Raw genomic sequence first — 14,708 nt, 5'->3', positions numbered from 1 at the left:
CCAGGACTGAACCACTGACCCAAGGTGATGCTAGTCCTATGCCACTTGAGATGCTGTTTTCAGATGGGAAATAAAACCAAGTTCCTGGCCATTTGTGTTCATTCAGGGACTCCTGACAGTATCATGTTCCTGCCCGTTAGCTCCCAGAGTCCGGCATGGTAATTATGTTCCATCCATTTAAAACATCCCTGGCTGCTTCACTTTATGTGCTCTAAGCTGTCAAACGACTGCTGTGTTCCACACCAGAGCTGGTTGCATCTCAGCCCTCAGCAAGAGGTCCCTCTACAAACAGCCCCTTGCCCCACCCCAGAGGCATTTCATTGCTGGGCAGGTATTCCCTGTATTCCCCCCCCCCCAACATCTCTCTCCAGAACTGGCTGCATTTCCTTGCTAGATGAACTATCTCTATATAATAGCTGCTGTGTTCCACCCCAGAGGAGGCTGCATTCTAGTAGTGGATGATTCATGCGGTGGTGTATAGCACAGCAGGGGCCTGCAGGGTGAAGGCTGCCACAGATGTGTAAGATACTTAGTTCATAGTGCAGGAACGTGAGGGCTGGAGTCTTTCCATGGTTCTCTTGCCTATGACTCTGAATATTGTGGTATTTGAGGGACAAACCCCAGCCTGCTTCATGCACAAGTGGAGCCGCCTAGGCCTTGCCTACAGTCTGCAATCTCCACTGCTCCCCAGCCGGCTCTGCTCCTAACCCAGGTCATGCCTTGCCAGCAGCTCCGCCACGGGGCTGCTTCCCTGCAGCTAGAGGTGCTCTGCAGACGCTGCCAGCAGTGTAGGTACGCAGGCCTTTCAGTGACCGCCGCAGCCGTGACTCAGCAGCAGCTGGCTGGGGATGCAGCCGGGCTATTTTTACCCACTCTTTCTGCCCATCTCCACACTTTAAAATGCTGTCTGTTCCCTGGGGTTGTTTTCAGGTGAGCCGATTGTAATGCAGGCGGCTAACTGTTCCATAGAGCATCTCTCCGTCCGCCTGCATGGCAGAGAGACAGGCGCTTGAGGGTTATTTAAGATGTAGAAAAGTACGAAAGATTTCCCTGAAAAAAACAAGCCAAAATGTGCCTGTTAGAAAGTCAGGTCCCATCGGCCTTGTCTCTCTCCAGGAGACTCTATGGGCAACTGGAGAGCTAGTAAAAGAATTACCAGTCCAGGTACCAAAAAAGGTGCAGGCTGAGTCAGACGGGCAGGACGTAGTAACACCTGCAACTTGGGCTTGTCTTCACTTCCTGGGGGATCGACGCGTGGCGATCGATGCATCAGCGGTCGATTTTAGCATGTCTTGACCGCAGATTGCTCTCCTGTCGACTCCTGTACTCCACCTGAACGAGAAGCGCAAGGGGAGTCGACGGGAGAGCGTCTCCCATCAACATTGCATAGTGTGGACCCCGCGGGAAGTAGATCTAAGTACGTTGACTTCAGCTACATTATTCATGTAGCTGAAGTTGCATAACTTAGATCGATCTCCCCCCATAGAGTAGACAAGGCCTTAGATGCTCTACAGACAGCTGGGAGAAATGTTCTTTCCTAACAATTCCACCCCCTTCCGTCACCAAAGGGGAGTGAGCTCCCAATCCACCTCTCCAGCGCGCCCATGGAGACCTCCGGGAACGCTCCGACTTCACTTTCTTCTGAAGTAGATAATTGAAAGTTTGTTTCTCCCGCCTGTCTTTGTGCATCAGATCCTGCATGGACAGGTGCCGAAAGCAAACCTGGATGGTTAGATCAGAAAAATGCAAGAAAGGCTGGAAGCCCATTGCTTTCCTCTGCAGATCACCCACGCCCTGTCAGCCTGGAGCCCTCCCCCCCAGGGGTCTATCTGAAGGGGAAACCTGGGCCCACGCTCCTTTCCCCGGGAGAGGACAACCTGTGTGAGCGTGAACATCCCTGCCCTCTTTGCATTTGGACATAGGACTAGAAGGGGCCCCCTGGGCCATCAAGTCCTGTTCCTGCTATCGCAGGCTGTTACAGAATCCACTGCACCCCCTGGGGTCACAGCTTCCAGCAAAATCACTCCCCTGCTCTCATGCCTGTGGTCCAGGCCTTGAATCTGGTGGCCCCCACGAAGCGGGATTTGAGTACTGATGGCGTGGAGGCAGTGCCTGCAGCCACTTATACTCCTGAAGGAAGAGGTCTAGCATTGTTCTGCTTGGCAGAGGAGGGGAGAGGCAGAGGCCTAAGCAAAGGGGAGAGGAGACGCTGTCAGCTCAGGCAGGTGAGATGGGGAGGAACTGCAGAGGAGAAGGCTCTTGCACCAGCAGTTGCATGCTGGTGAAAAGGGGAGCAGAGGGGCTAGTGAAATACAGGGAGGGGGTCTAGGATGGCATAGCTGGGAGGGCACATGACACTGCACTGTAATGCTGATCTCTTCCCTCGCCTAGGGACAGGCTTTCCCCAAGCCATTGGTAGCTCCTTTCTTTGGCCCTATTAGCTGCCTAAAGGAAGTTGGTGGTTCTCTGGTGCCCTCTAGTGGTGGCCCTTCTGTGGCACGTTTAACTGTAGCTGCCCTAGATCAGCAGCTAGAGGCGCAGCGCTGGGCTGGGCTGTAGGGCGCCAGGCCCGTGGACGTGCTGGGCATTAGCAATGCTGGAGGGGTCCTTGGTCCTGAGCACATGCGCTGGGCCTGGCAGGGGGCTGAGCCATTGGGAGCTGCTCCCAGAGCCACCTCCACAGCTCGGTGGGGGCACGCTGGGTCCCAGGGCTGAGAGAGGCTGGAGCGGCGTCAGGACCCCCAGGATGCTCCATGGGGCAGAGAGCAGCAATGCCAGGCGCTGCGCGGACTCTGCTGGCTCCTCCCTCAGAGGGGCCCTTCCTCAGTGCGGGCGGCAGCCGCTCTGTCTAGCTGGCAGGTTGCTGACGTCACTGCTCCACGGGCTGCTGCCCTGCTCAGGGCAAAGCTTTTCATCTGCGAGTCCCGCTGGAGCACTCTGCTGGGATTTACTGCCTGCTCCCTGGCATGGTAATTATGGCTGGGCATGGCAGTGCCGGAGATAGCAGCCGCTCATCAACTCGGTGCATTGCAGCCTGGCAGGAACAGCAGCCCTCCGTGGCTGTACTGCCTACCCCAGTGTATGGGGAGGGGCACTCATTGTCTTCCTCGCTAGCCAAGGGACTCCTGTATGAATGGCCCCTGTGTCCTACCCCAGAGCTGGCTGCATCTCAGCACACGGTGAGGGATCCCTGTATAAACGGCCCCGGTGCCCCAGGCCAGAGTTGGTCAGGTCTCAGCACCAGGCGAGGGCTCGCTGCCTAGCATGTTTAAGCGTCGCATCCTGCAGGCAGAGGGGTGCAATAAGCACACACATTCCCATTGTCCTTTCTTTTCCAGCTGCAACTGCAACTCCTCCGTGCCGCGGCCCGTGAAGGTGGTGGCTGTGGGGGGGCAGAGTTACCTCAGTGCCATCCTCCGTTTCTTTGTGAAGCAGCTGGCGAACAAGACCCCAGACTGGCTTAGCTACATGCGGTTCCTCATCGTCCCGCTGGGTAGGTGCCTCTGTCCAGACCCCGCCCAGCTGGCGCGAGTCCTACTTGACCCCCCTGCAGCCAGAGTGAGGCTGTTGGTGCAGGCCTTGTTCTAGCCTCTCCCTGTTAGTGTGGCTAAGCCGCGGGTGCGGGGTCCGACGCTGACACCCAGGGGTGCACAGAGGGGGGGCTGAGCAAAGCACATCTGGGTCTGTAGCGGGTGCCCGCTGGGTGGTGGCCGCCTCCTGCTGGGGATACCAACACAGCAGCTGGGAAAGGCCTCTGCGTTGCTATGGAGCTGGGTAAAGGCCCGTCAGGATGGGTGGGAGTCTCGGATATGGCATCCACAGGACAGCTAGACCATCGCTCCTGTAACAGCATCCCTGGGGCTGTAGGGGGCGCTGCCCATGCCCCTCGGAAGCACCCGGCTGAAGGACTCCTCCTGCGGGCGCTGTAGTGCACAGCAAAGAACCCCCACAGGGGGCGCTAGAACACCCACCTTTCTCTCCTCCGCAGGCTCCCACCCCGTAGCCAAGTACCTGGGCTCGGTGGACAGCAGGTACAGCTGCACGTTCCTGGACTCCGCCTGGAGGGAGCTGTTTGGCAGGGCTGAGGCCCCCGGGACAGGTGAGGGGCCGTGCAGCACCAAGCACAGTGTCCATGGGCCCCGTGCTGTTGGACAGGGAGGGCTGTGGGTCGCTGTTCCCCAGGGGCTAGTGAGGGAGCAGCTAGAGCTGGTCACGGTCTGTGGGGTAGGGGTGGGCCCGGCTGTTGGGATGTGGCTTGGGCTCCCCTATGGCAATGGCTGTTCTGTCTGCACAGAGCAGGCCTGGCCAATTCCTTCCTGAGCCCTGGTTTATTCCCTGGGGCCTGCCCCCAGCACCAGGGGTCATCGAAAGGGTCACAGCTCCAGCCCGGTGTGCAGTGGGGGGAGGGGGGGGCCTCCGGTGGGGCCAAGGGGAGCTTTGGGTGAGAACGTGTCCTGCCCCCTTCCTACTGCAGCATAAGCTCTGGCCCTCCAGCCTTGCTGCCTGGCCACCTGCTTCTCCCTCAGCCGCCCCTGCCTGGGGCAGAATCCCCTCTGACCCACACACCCCCTTCCCCTCTGCAACGAGAGCACCCTCGCCTCTGCCGCCACTCAGCCAGCGGGGGGCGCCCTGGCTCTGCTGTGCAGCTCACCCCTGCTGCGGGCTCGGGGACAAGGAGGCAGGGAGCGGGCTCTGTGGGGATTGCTGGTCACACCCCTCTCTCCCCTCTGCCCCCAGAGCCGTTCGATGTGGTGGGCCGCATCGTGCAGTATGTGGGCGGAGCCAGCACGACCCACCAGCTGCCTGTGGCCGAGGCCATGCTGACTTGCAAGCATAAGTTGTAAGTGTTGCCCGGGCGACTCTCCTGCGGCAGGGGGCTGGTCGCACGTTACAGGCACCCAAAAGACCCTTTCAGTTGGGATAGCAAAGCTGTTAAAGATCACTGCCAGGGCGGCTGTGATCAGGACTCCTGGGTTCTGGTCCCTGTTCTGGGAGTGGGAAGGAGATTGAGGACTGGTGGTTAGAGCAGGCAGCTGGGAACCAGGACTCCTGGGTTCTGGTCCTGGCTCGGCCACTACTCAGTGTGTGACCTCGGACACATCACTTCCCCTCTCCGTGCCTTGTCTTGTTTCCACCTCTCTCAAAGCTGCCCCGAATCTGGGTGTGTTTCTGGAGCGCCAGTTCCCTTTGTGTCCCAGCCCCTCTGGCATGGGGACGGGAACTTACCCGCCTCATCAGGTGGGAACCGTACCGTGGTCACTGTCAGTAACGTGGTGGGGACGGGGGGGGGGGGTCATTCAGCCCGGTGAGCTTCGGATGCCCCTCATGCATGCAGGGTGAGGCATTCCCTGCCTGATGGGCCCCGGCTCACCGCCCACCCCCCAGCAGACCCTAACACTCGTCTCCTCCTCTCCCCGCAGCCCGGACGAAGACTCCTATCAGAAGTTCATTCCTTTCATCGGGGTAAGGCTGCCCCCTTGGGCGTCTAGCTCTCCCTGGGGCCTCTCCAGTGGGGGCCCAGGAACACCGCTGGGGTGGGGCAAGGCCCATTGTGACCCTCCAGTTTGAGCCCTGCCTCACCCAGGGTAGGGCTCCCTGCCTCCAGCCCATCAGTGTTGGTGCTAAAGCAGACTGGAATTAACCCCCCTGCCCTGGCCCTGGGTCAGTTCTTCTGGGGGTTAATCCCACTCCCTGGTAAGCAGGTAACTCTCGGTACTTCTGCTGTCGTGGGATCCACGCGGGCAAAACCGCTCCAGAGCCAGGCTCTCTGCGGTGTGCCAGCCCCATTGCGTCTCCGACACCCAGAGGGCCTGGATCACGCTGCTCAGCCCCAGACTCACTGCAGTGGCTGCGAGGGGTGTGAGCTCTGCTGGCCACCAGGGGGCGCCATCCGCCCACTGAGCAGGGAATGCAGTGACTTTTGCACGAGAGCCCCTTCTCCCCATAGAGCGCTGGGACTGCTGCTCCGAGCTCACTGGGCCCTGAGGCAGGCCGGCCGAAACCGAGGGCCTCCGCCCAGGGGCATGGGCCTGCGAGGGTTAAACCACGGGAATAATCAACAGTGATCAGAGCCTCTCTGCTGTGTCCTTCCCCACAGAGGTCTGCTTGGAGGACTGGAGTTAGTGTTTCCAGCCCTTCGCTGCTCCCTAGTGGATAGAGAACTGGCTTGGGAGTGAGGAATCCTGAGTTCTATTCCCAGGTCTGCCACTGGCCTGCTGGGTGCCTTGGGCGAGTCACGGCCCTGCTCTGTGCCTCAGTTTCCCCATCTGTAATATGGGATAATGCTTCTGCTGTAGCCTGACAGGCTCTGCATAGAGTGTCCTGGGGCAATGGCTGGGTTATGCTCTCTGATGGAAGGAACAAAGGGGGAGGGCAGCCCCCATTGCCTGGAGGGGCTCGCTGTTGTCCGGATACTTTCAGCGCACTGGAGTGACAGGGCGACTCCTTGCCCTGCCATTGTAAACACTCCAACACAATGTCCCAGAGGGTGAGGCTGCCATTGCTTTGTACACTGGGATGCCAGCCAGGGTTAATGGCCGGGAGAGGGCATCCCCCACTCGCTGTCACCCCAGGGGTGCATGGTGCTTAGCCTGTGGGCAGCCCAGATGCAAAGATCTTGGGGGGTCCCGTCCACCTAGATTTCTGCACGGAGCTGGTGGAGCGCGAGTGGGGATGTAAGCTCTTCTCCCATGGTGCAGGAAGGGTTAACGACAACCTTGGCCCTGCGGCTCTGGGTCTCCAAGAGGAGCAGGCTCAAATGGCTCCTCCTGGGCAGGCTGGCAGTATTGATTTCCAGCGCGGCCTGAATTACTGATCTCTGTCTCCCCATTGCAGGTGGTTAAAGTGGGCCTCATCGAAGATTCCCCTGCAGCCACAGGTACGTCCCCTGCCAGGCCGACCCCCAGCTGGGTCCAGGCCGGCTGGGACTGGTGCCATGTCGGGAGTCCGGGGGCAGAGTTCCCACCTCCCCGAGCTGCTCTTAGGCTCTGTGCTGAGCTGGGCAGGCCCAGGGCTTCCTCCGCAGTCAGCAGGGCCAGGAACATGGTTGGTTAAAGGCAGGGTGAGGCCCCGTCTGGCTGAGAGACCCTCCCCTCCATCCTCCCCCTTCTCACCCTCCGCCCACAGCCCAGCCTCAGCTCAAGGGACCCGCTTCCAGCTGGGCTTTTACTGCCCCCTGCTGCCACTGGAGTGGGGGGTTGTCCAAGCAACGGGATCTGCCCCTGGGATTCCCCCTCCCCCAGCTCCAGGCTGCTGCTCGGCTTGTTCCCCTCTCGCTCCGGCTGGACAGGGAGTGATGGCCGGATCCCCGCAGGGAGGCTGGGGGCTGAATCCGTTTGGGCTGGGGGGCAGGGGGATGATGCAATGCAAGAGTTGAAACGTTGAAGGGGAGTCACTAGGGCTGTGGAACCTGCCCAGGGAGGAGACAGCGCCTCGTGGCTCAGGACGCCCCTTAGCCTGGTACCCCCAGAGCGCCCCCGTCCCCAGGTCCTCCTCTGGGCAGGGCCTGGGAGCTCTCTCACCACAGGAGTGACTGGGTGGCTGGCGGCAGCAGCGAGCTCATCTCCCGCCAGCCCAGAGTGGGTAGGGGCCTGGCTGACACACCTGCAATAGGGCCTGGGCCTGCTCCGACTGGGGCATGGCTGGAGACGAGAACTTGGGGAAGAGGAATGCACCAGCATCGCGGACTTGGTGCCTGCCACGAAGCCCCTGTGGGGAGGCCAGGGAGCCCCTGTGGGGAGACAGGGGAGGGAGCCCCTGTGGTGAAGCCAAGGCGCCCTGTGGGGAACCAGGAGGTCTGGGGGAGAAATTAGTCTGTGTGGCACGGCCCGGAACCTGCCTCACCCCAGATTCCCCCTCTGCTCTCTCGGCAGGAGATGGAGACGATGCGCCCGTGGTCAGCCTGACGGTTCCCTCCACGTCCCCCCCCTCTTCCTCCGGCCTGGTGAAGGACGTCTGTGCCACCCCCCCATCCTCGCCGTCCATGAGCAGTGGGCTCGCTGTCGTGGGGTGAGGCAGCCTTGGCCACCTGCCCCATGGTCGTTAATGAGGAACCCCATGCCCCGGCCAGTAGATTGGCACCATCCGTGTGTGTGCAGGGCCTAGCACGCTGGGGCAGGGCTGCGACTGGGCATCCCGCAGGGCAGATAATTTCTGCCATGTTCGAGCTGGGGAGAATGAGGCCTGGGTGGGGGAAGGGACGAGCTTAGCCACACAGGGAGTCAGCAGCAGCTGGGGGAACCCTGGCATCTGGGTGCCCGGTTGTATGCGAGGCCATCACGGTAGAATGGGTCTGTGGGCACGTGCTCAGTAATAGCCTCTGCCATCGTGGGGTCGGGGCTGTCCAGCTCTTGGAGCTCCTGGTGCTGGCAGGTCCCTTCCCTATGAGTGCCCTTGAGTGGCTGGTGCCCCCGTGCCCCCACCCATGCAGGGTGAGGCAGTCCTCTTGAGTCCTACATCTGGGGCTCGCTCTGAGCTAGTGCTTAAAGCAAGAACACGGGAAGTCAGGACTCCTGGGTTCTGTCCCTGGCTCTGGGAGGGGCATGGGGTCTAGTGGGTTAGAGGAGGGGGACCTAGGCTCTGTACCTAATTCTGGGTCAAGTCACGCTACCTCTGTGCTTCCTGTGCCCTCAGCAAAGCAGGCTGGCGTTCACTCGCCTCCTGAAGGTATCAGAGTTAGTTACCATTTGCAGGGGGCATTGGGATCCCCCAGGAGCCGTCAGCCCAGGAGTCTGGCACTGAATTTGCTCTGCTGGGCCCCCAGTATCCTGGCACTGGGAGCCAGAACTCCTGGGTTCTCTTCCAGCTCTGCCACTGACTTGTTATAGGTCTTTGGGCAGGGCCCTCCCAACCATGCCTCAGTTTCCCCATCTCTGTGATGTGGATGGTACTGTCCTGCCCCTTGGGGGTGAACCCCTGCTCTGCCCAGCTGCTGCTGATGCTTCCCCACTGTCCTCAGGTCCCCCAGCAGCCCCTACGGAGACGTCATTGGCCTGCAGGTGGACTACTGGCTCGCCCATCCCACGGAGCGCCGGAAGGAGGGCGAGAAGCGAGATGCCAGCTCCAAGAACACCCTCAAGAGTGTCTTCCGCTCGGTGCAGGTGTCGCGGCTGCCCAGCGGCGGGGAGAGCCAGCCCTCGGGGACCATGGCCATGACAGTCGTCACCAAAGAGAAGAACAAGAAAGGTTGGTGCGTGGGGGTTGGACGGCCGTCAGGCTGGTAGCACTGGCCCCCTGTGAGGGGGTGGGGAATGGAAGCTGGGGCCTTTTCCCTCTAGGGGTGCTGCCTCCGATCTGGCCCCAGGGCAGTAATGACCTCAAGTCCCCTGATCACAGTGTCCCCATGGAACATTGTCCATTTGTCATCTCCGGAATTGGCACTAACTGGCCCATTCCTTGGACATGCTAGGGGCAGCAGACTGGCTAGGCCCTGTGTGTGGGCCCCAGAGAAGTCCTGCTAGCTAAGGGGGAAGCCCATTCTGTACCTCCTCTGAGCTAGGGACTCCGCCAGCCCCTTTTCTCCCCACAAAAAGTGCCAGGGGCTGCAAGCGGCAAGGCTGTGTCCTCAGGACGCTCCCACGCTGCCCTCTGCAGGCTGCCCGGGGCTAAGCATGCAAGGTGCTGCTGTTTGCAACCCAGCTCTGCCTTCCCTCTTCAGGAGGCAGCGGCAAATGCGCCCCTCTCTCCCCACTCCCCGTCATTGGCGGCTCTGCTACTGCCACGTCTTTCCCAGCCCCCTTGGTCACCCCATACTCTGGAGGAGCTGACTGAGCGGGGGTGTCACTGGGAGGCTGTCAGTCTAAACAGGCCCCTGCTCCTTCGCACTGGGCTCTGGATTCTGCCTTTCTCACTGCGGCCGACAGCGAGAAATGGAACATGCGCGCAGTCTAGTCCATGGCAAGAACGTGGGCTGAGGCGGTTCGGAGGAGACTCACTCACAGCTACGAGTACTTCCGTGGGTGGGGAGGAGATTTCGGACAGTGCGGTCATAGACACTAAGGCCAGACGCGCCCATTAGATCATCTGGTCTGACCTCCTGGATGGCCCGGGCCAGAGAACGTCATCCCACTCCCAGGGATGACCTCCTGCACTGAGCCCAGGCGCGTGGGTTTGACAAAAGCATTTGCCCGAAAGGCAGCCAGGTTGGATTTGGAGACACCCCCTGATGGTTAATCCTCCACACTAGTAATGTTGATGCCTCATTTCCAGTGTGAATGGGTCTGGCTTCAGCTCTCACCCCTTGGTTCTTGTTCCACCTTCTCTGCTACATTAAAGAGCCCGATAGTGCCTGGGGTTTTCTTCCTGGGAATGTCCTTACAGTCCCACGAAGTATGGAGCTAGAGGAATTCTGAAGACACGGTGGGTAGACTGAGTGACCAGCGGAAAAGTATTGGAGACGACTGGAGCTCAGCAGCCACTAGCTACTTTTGGCAGGCAGATTCGGTCTGCAGGGCACATCTGACGAGTTCAGCGGGTGATGCCTGTGTGCGAGCGCTGGAAGAGGAGCTGGTGGCAGAAGAGCAGGAAGCAGCTCTTGGCTGGATGATGCGTCTCCTGGGTGGATCCGAGGAGCTGTTCATCCACAGGGACCAGCAGAGGATGGTACCGAACGGGCTGCCGTGGCTTCAAGGCGCCAGGAATGGAGATGCCCTGTAGGAAGGAGGTGGTACTCAGAGCCAGGACTGAGTCGCCTCTTGACCATGATGATAAGCTAAAGCTCTCTAATGGCGCAGACACAGGCCAAGGGCTGGGAGCGAGGCCCGACACATTCCGCCTGGAACCAAGGGGCCAGTGTTTAACAGGGAGGAGGATTCGCCCTTGGAAGAACTGCCCCAGGGATAGGGGTGGGGAGGTTCTCCAGCACGTGGCATCTCCCAATCCAGACAGGACGTCTCTCTGTAAAAGCTCCGCTCCTGCCTGACGCTGAGGCAGGGCTCCCTGGGCCAGGCGAGGTAGGGGTCAGGCTGGAGGTTCACAATGCCTTTCTGGCCTCAAACTCGCTGAAGGTGCAGCTCTGGGTTGCAGTTTTCCCACTGCGCAGACGGGCGGGCGGCTGCTGCCTGTTTTTCCCCCATGGAAAAAACAGCTCCCCGCCCCCCTGCCCCAGCTCACCTCCGCCTCCTCCCCTGAGCACGCTGCGTCCCCACTTCTCTTCCCAGCACTTGCTGCCGCGAAACAGCTGTTTCGCAGCAACAAGCTGTGGGAGGGAGTGGGGAGGAGCAGGAATGCGCTCAGGGGAGGAGGCGGGGCCAGGGTGGGGATTTGGGGAAGGAGTCCAATAAGGGCAGGGAGGGGGCGGAGTTGAGGCGGGGACTTTGGGGAAGGGGTTGGAATGGGGGCGGGGCAGGGGTTGAGTCGGGGCGGCAAGCACCCACCGGCGCCAGGAGAAGTTGGCACCTGTGTGTGTCTCTGAGGCTTTCCCAGCATCTCTGCATGGGGCCCTGAGCTCAGTCCTGCTCTGGCTCCCAGGGCAAGTTCTGCTCCCCCACAGCCCTCCTGGCAGCTCTGGGCTGGGACAGTGTCTCCCTGGCCAAACCTAGCCCAGGAAAGTGGCCTACCCCTTGCTGCTGCTGCAGTGTGGGGCCCTGCCCCGAGTCTGGAGCTTGGCAGGAAGGAGTCAGCTGGAACTGGCCTCTGGCCCTGGGGTGTCCAGCCCCTGCTGCTACCAGCTGTTGTCCTCTGAGCTTCGAGCCAGAGTTGAGCCAGGTTTGAGTCACTGCCCTAAGAAACACATTGGGGTGCAGTAGATGGGGCCCCGGATGCCTGGGTCTGGCTCTGCCACTCACGGCATGACCTTGGGCGCATCACTACCCCCTGTGCCCCCCCCCCCCCCCCCCCGCCCACACACACGCGATGGGGCGCAGACTCTGTAAGTGCTTTGAGAGCTATATATGACCCACTAGCACCCACGTGGGCTCCTGATTGACCCCTCAGAGACTCTGGGGGGCTGAGCACAGGGCCCCAAGGTACGTCTAACAGCCAGTGCTCGAATTGCACCCAGCTGGGGGCGTTCTCTCTCTGCCATTCCCAGCCTGTGGCTGCCAGTTCCTCCGTCCCTCCACAGCAGGACTTGGGGCGAGGCTGGGCACTGAGTGCAGGGTCCATGTGTCACCACCAGCCTCTGGGATGCCACATCCTGCCTCTTGCCCAGCTGCCCTCCCCTCAGCACTGCTGTCTAAAGGCTTGTGCTGACCGCCCGCTAATCCGGGCTCCCCTGCCTCTCGTTCCAGTCCCCACCATCTTTCTGAGTAAGAAACCCAAAGAAAAGGAAGTGGATTCCAAGAGCCAGGTGATTGAGGGCATCAGCCGGCTAATCTGCTCTGCCAAGCAGCAGCAAACCATGATGAAAGGTAAGGCCTGCCTCTGCAGTGCAGCTACCTCTGGGGCAAGGCAGCTGGTTATACAGGGGTCCCTCGTCTCTCACTGAGATGCAGCCACCTCTGGGTGGGAGCGCAGGGATGTTTATAGAAGGATGCTGAAATGCAACCAGCTCTGAGGCGAGGTAGCTGTTGATCCAGAGGTCTCTTGTCCAGCGTGGAAATGCTGCCACTTCTGGGGTGGGGCGGCGCTTTAACAACCACCCCGCAATACCAGTGTTGGGGAGGCAGGTGGGAATTATCCAGTCTGTTTGTTCAGTTCCAGGGCTGGGACAGTGTCACTTGCCATCCAGTGGGGGCAGCATAGGCGGGCTAGGGGCACAGGAGCCTCAGAGCTATAGGTCAGCAGGGGCTAGCTGCCCCAGGCCACCCCCTGCACCCCGAGCCAGCTGCTAGGCCCTGCTCTAACCTCCCCCCGTTCCTTTGCAGTGTCCATCGATGGGGTGGAGTGGAGCGACATCAAGTTTTTCCAGCTGGCCGCGCAGTGGCCCACGCACGTCAAGCACTTCCCTGTCGGACTCTTTGGCTCGAAGCCAGCGTGATAGCGCCCGCCCTGCGGCCGGGCAGCGCCCACCTGCCAGGCCGAACCCTCAGCCAGCGTGAAGCCTCTTTGGCTACATCCCACTCTCCTTACGTAACTGTGTTGGTATGTTCTGCACTGGGAGGGCTGGAGGAGGGAGCACTCCAGTGCCAACCTGTCATCCCCCCCATCACCAGCTTTGTCTCCAGCTGCCACCGACCGCTTCCTCATGCGTGTGCGTGTGTGTCTGTGTCTGTGTCTGGGCGGGCGCGTGCACCGCACTGGATCCCCGTGCCCAGCAGGGAGGGACCCCAGCCGGCCCGAGACACGCTCCCACCTCCAGCCCGAAGCAGCCGTGGCTCACTGAACCGCCAAGCCAGGGAGTGCTTAGTGTGTGAGAAGGCTCTTGCCTGGCACAGCTGGCCAGCGGCTCTGCCGTCGCCTGTGGCCTACATACCCCTAACCCCCTGCTGTAGCCCTTCTCCAAAAGCACAAGCAGCCAGGCCACGGGCTGGGTCCCCACTGCCATCTGCCCTGGCATAGCATGTGGGCACAGGGGCCCTTCCAGCACAGCCTGCCCCCTCCTGTAGGCAGTGGGCACTCGCTGATGCCCAGGGCCACTGCACTCCAGGCAACGTGTTCGCAAGCGGAGGAGAGCCCTGGTGTGTGATGCTGCAGCTGTTCTAGCCACTGGTGGCTTTGTGTCTAGCTGGAAGATGAGCCCATGAGGGGAGCCCCCTGCTGGTGAAGCCAGAGATGGGGGCAGTGGGGTTTGGAGGTGGGGGAGGGGTGTCTGCCTTTCCTGGCCTGCAGCAGGGGCGTGCTCCGACCTCCAGCTGTGTGTAACCATCCCCTGGGCACTCGTGTTTGTCTCTATCCTAAATGTTTGCCAAGACCTAGTTGCTTAAATTTATCCCTGCCCCACTGCATCAGCCCCCCCCCCCCCCCGTGTCTGTCACCTTTGCCACATCACGCTGCCTCGCCAGGCACCACAGGACAGCAAACCCATATGCCAGAGCAACCAGCTCTCAGTCGCTGCAGGCTTGGCTTTCCCACTGCCCCTCCCCCCATCCCACGCTCAGCTCTGCCCTGCCCCATGCTGCCACGCTTCAGCTGGTGACTCTTTCCCCAAAGCCAGGAACCCGAATGTCGTCTGCTCCAAACAGGGGCCCGCTCCGAGCCCAGAGTAGGATGGTTCAATAGGGATCAGGTCACTGGGATTGGCCCAGTGTATTACAGCTCTGAGCATGACAGGCGGAGATCCTGTGTGTAGTGGGGGCAGGGGTATATTCCACGGATGGGCTTTTAAGAGTGAAGCAGCAGGCGGCTGGGTCCCAGTCCCAGCCCCAGCCCTGAACCCCTCAAGCACTGAGTCCCTGCCCCTGTTCTTTAGCACCCAGGTGTGGCAGGAGCTAGGAAGCGGCATCTGGCCATCCCACGCCAGTTTCACTCCTGGCTGCACTTCATCCCTCCCGCTCCATCTCGAGCCAGCACCTTCATTACGAACCCCCCTTAAACCAAGCCCCATATTTGGGCTGCTTCTCCCTCCCCCCCAAGCTGTTGTCTTTCTGACCCCCCGGCCCCAAGCAGGCAGCAGCCAAGCGGTTGGATTTTCCCATGCAGGCTCACTGTGAGCTCCGCTCTTTCCTCCCCACGCATCTGGCGGGGAGCCGCAGTCCATGTAAGTGTGGTCTGGTGGGTCCAGGAATGTGTCCAATAATTCCCATTGGTCACTGCTGAGTCCTGGGCCCTGTGGATCCTGCCTGGGCCATGAGCAGGATGCCCTGGATCCCAGCTCTGAAAGAGCCACAAGT

At 60.8% G+C, this 14,708-nt stretch overlaps 1 protein-coding gene across 1 annotated transcript in view; it reads left to right on the top strand.

Moving 5' to 3' along the window:
• PACS1 (phosphofurin acidic cluster sorting protein 1) overlaps nucleotides 1–13,993 on the top strand; it is a 104,310-nt gene extending 90,317 nt beyond the window's left edge. The window contains exons 16-24 of the mRNA XM_029911174.1: nucleotides 3,339–3,493; nucleotides 3,989–4,099; nucleotides 4,738–4,840; nucleotides 5,421–5,463; nucleotides 6,835–6,877; nucleotides 7,872–8,007; nucleotides 8,957–9,183; nucleotides 12,228–12,347; nucleotides 12,804–13,993. Coding sequence (XP_029767034.1) covers nucleotides 3,339–3,493; nucleotides 3,989–4,099; nucleotides 4,738–4,840; nucleotides 5,421–5,463; nucleotides 6,835–6,877; nucleotides 7,872–8,007; nucleotides 8,957–9,183; nucleotides 12,228–12,347; nucleotides 12,804–12,916 — 1,051 coding nt within the window. The 3' untranslated portion in view covers nucleotides 12,917–13,993. The remainder of the gene's footprint in view (nucleotides 1–3,338; nucleotides 3,494–3,988; nucleotides 4,100–4,737; nucleotides 4,841–5,420; nucleotides 5,464–6,834; nucleotides 6,878–7,871; nucleotides 8,008–8,956; nucleotides 9,184–12,227; nucleotides 12,348–12,803) is intronic.
• Nucleotides 13,994–14,708: the final 715 nt, after the last annotated feature.

The sequence above is a fragment of the Terrapene carolina genome, unplaced genomic scaffold (genome assembly GCF_002925995.2).
Source record: "Terrapene carolina triunguis isolate 2854851 unplaced genomic scaffold, T_m_triunguis-2.0 Scaffold89, whole genome shotgun sequence".
In the NCBI taxonomy this organism is placed as follows: domain Eukaryota; kingdom Metazoa; phylum Chordata; order Testudines; family Emydidae; genus Terrapene; species Terrapene triunguis.
This window is presented reverse-complemented; position numbering and strand designations above follow the sequence as displayed.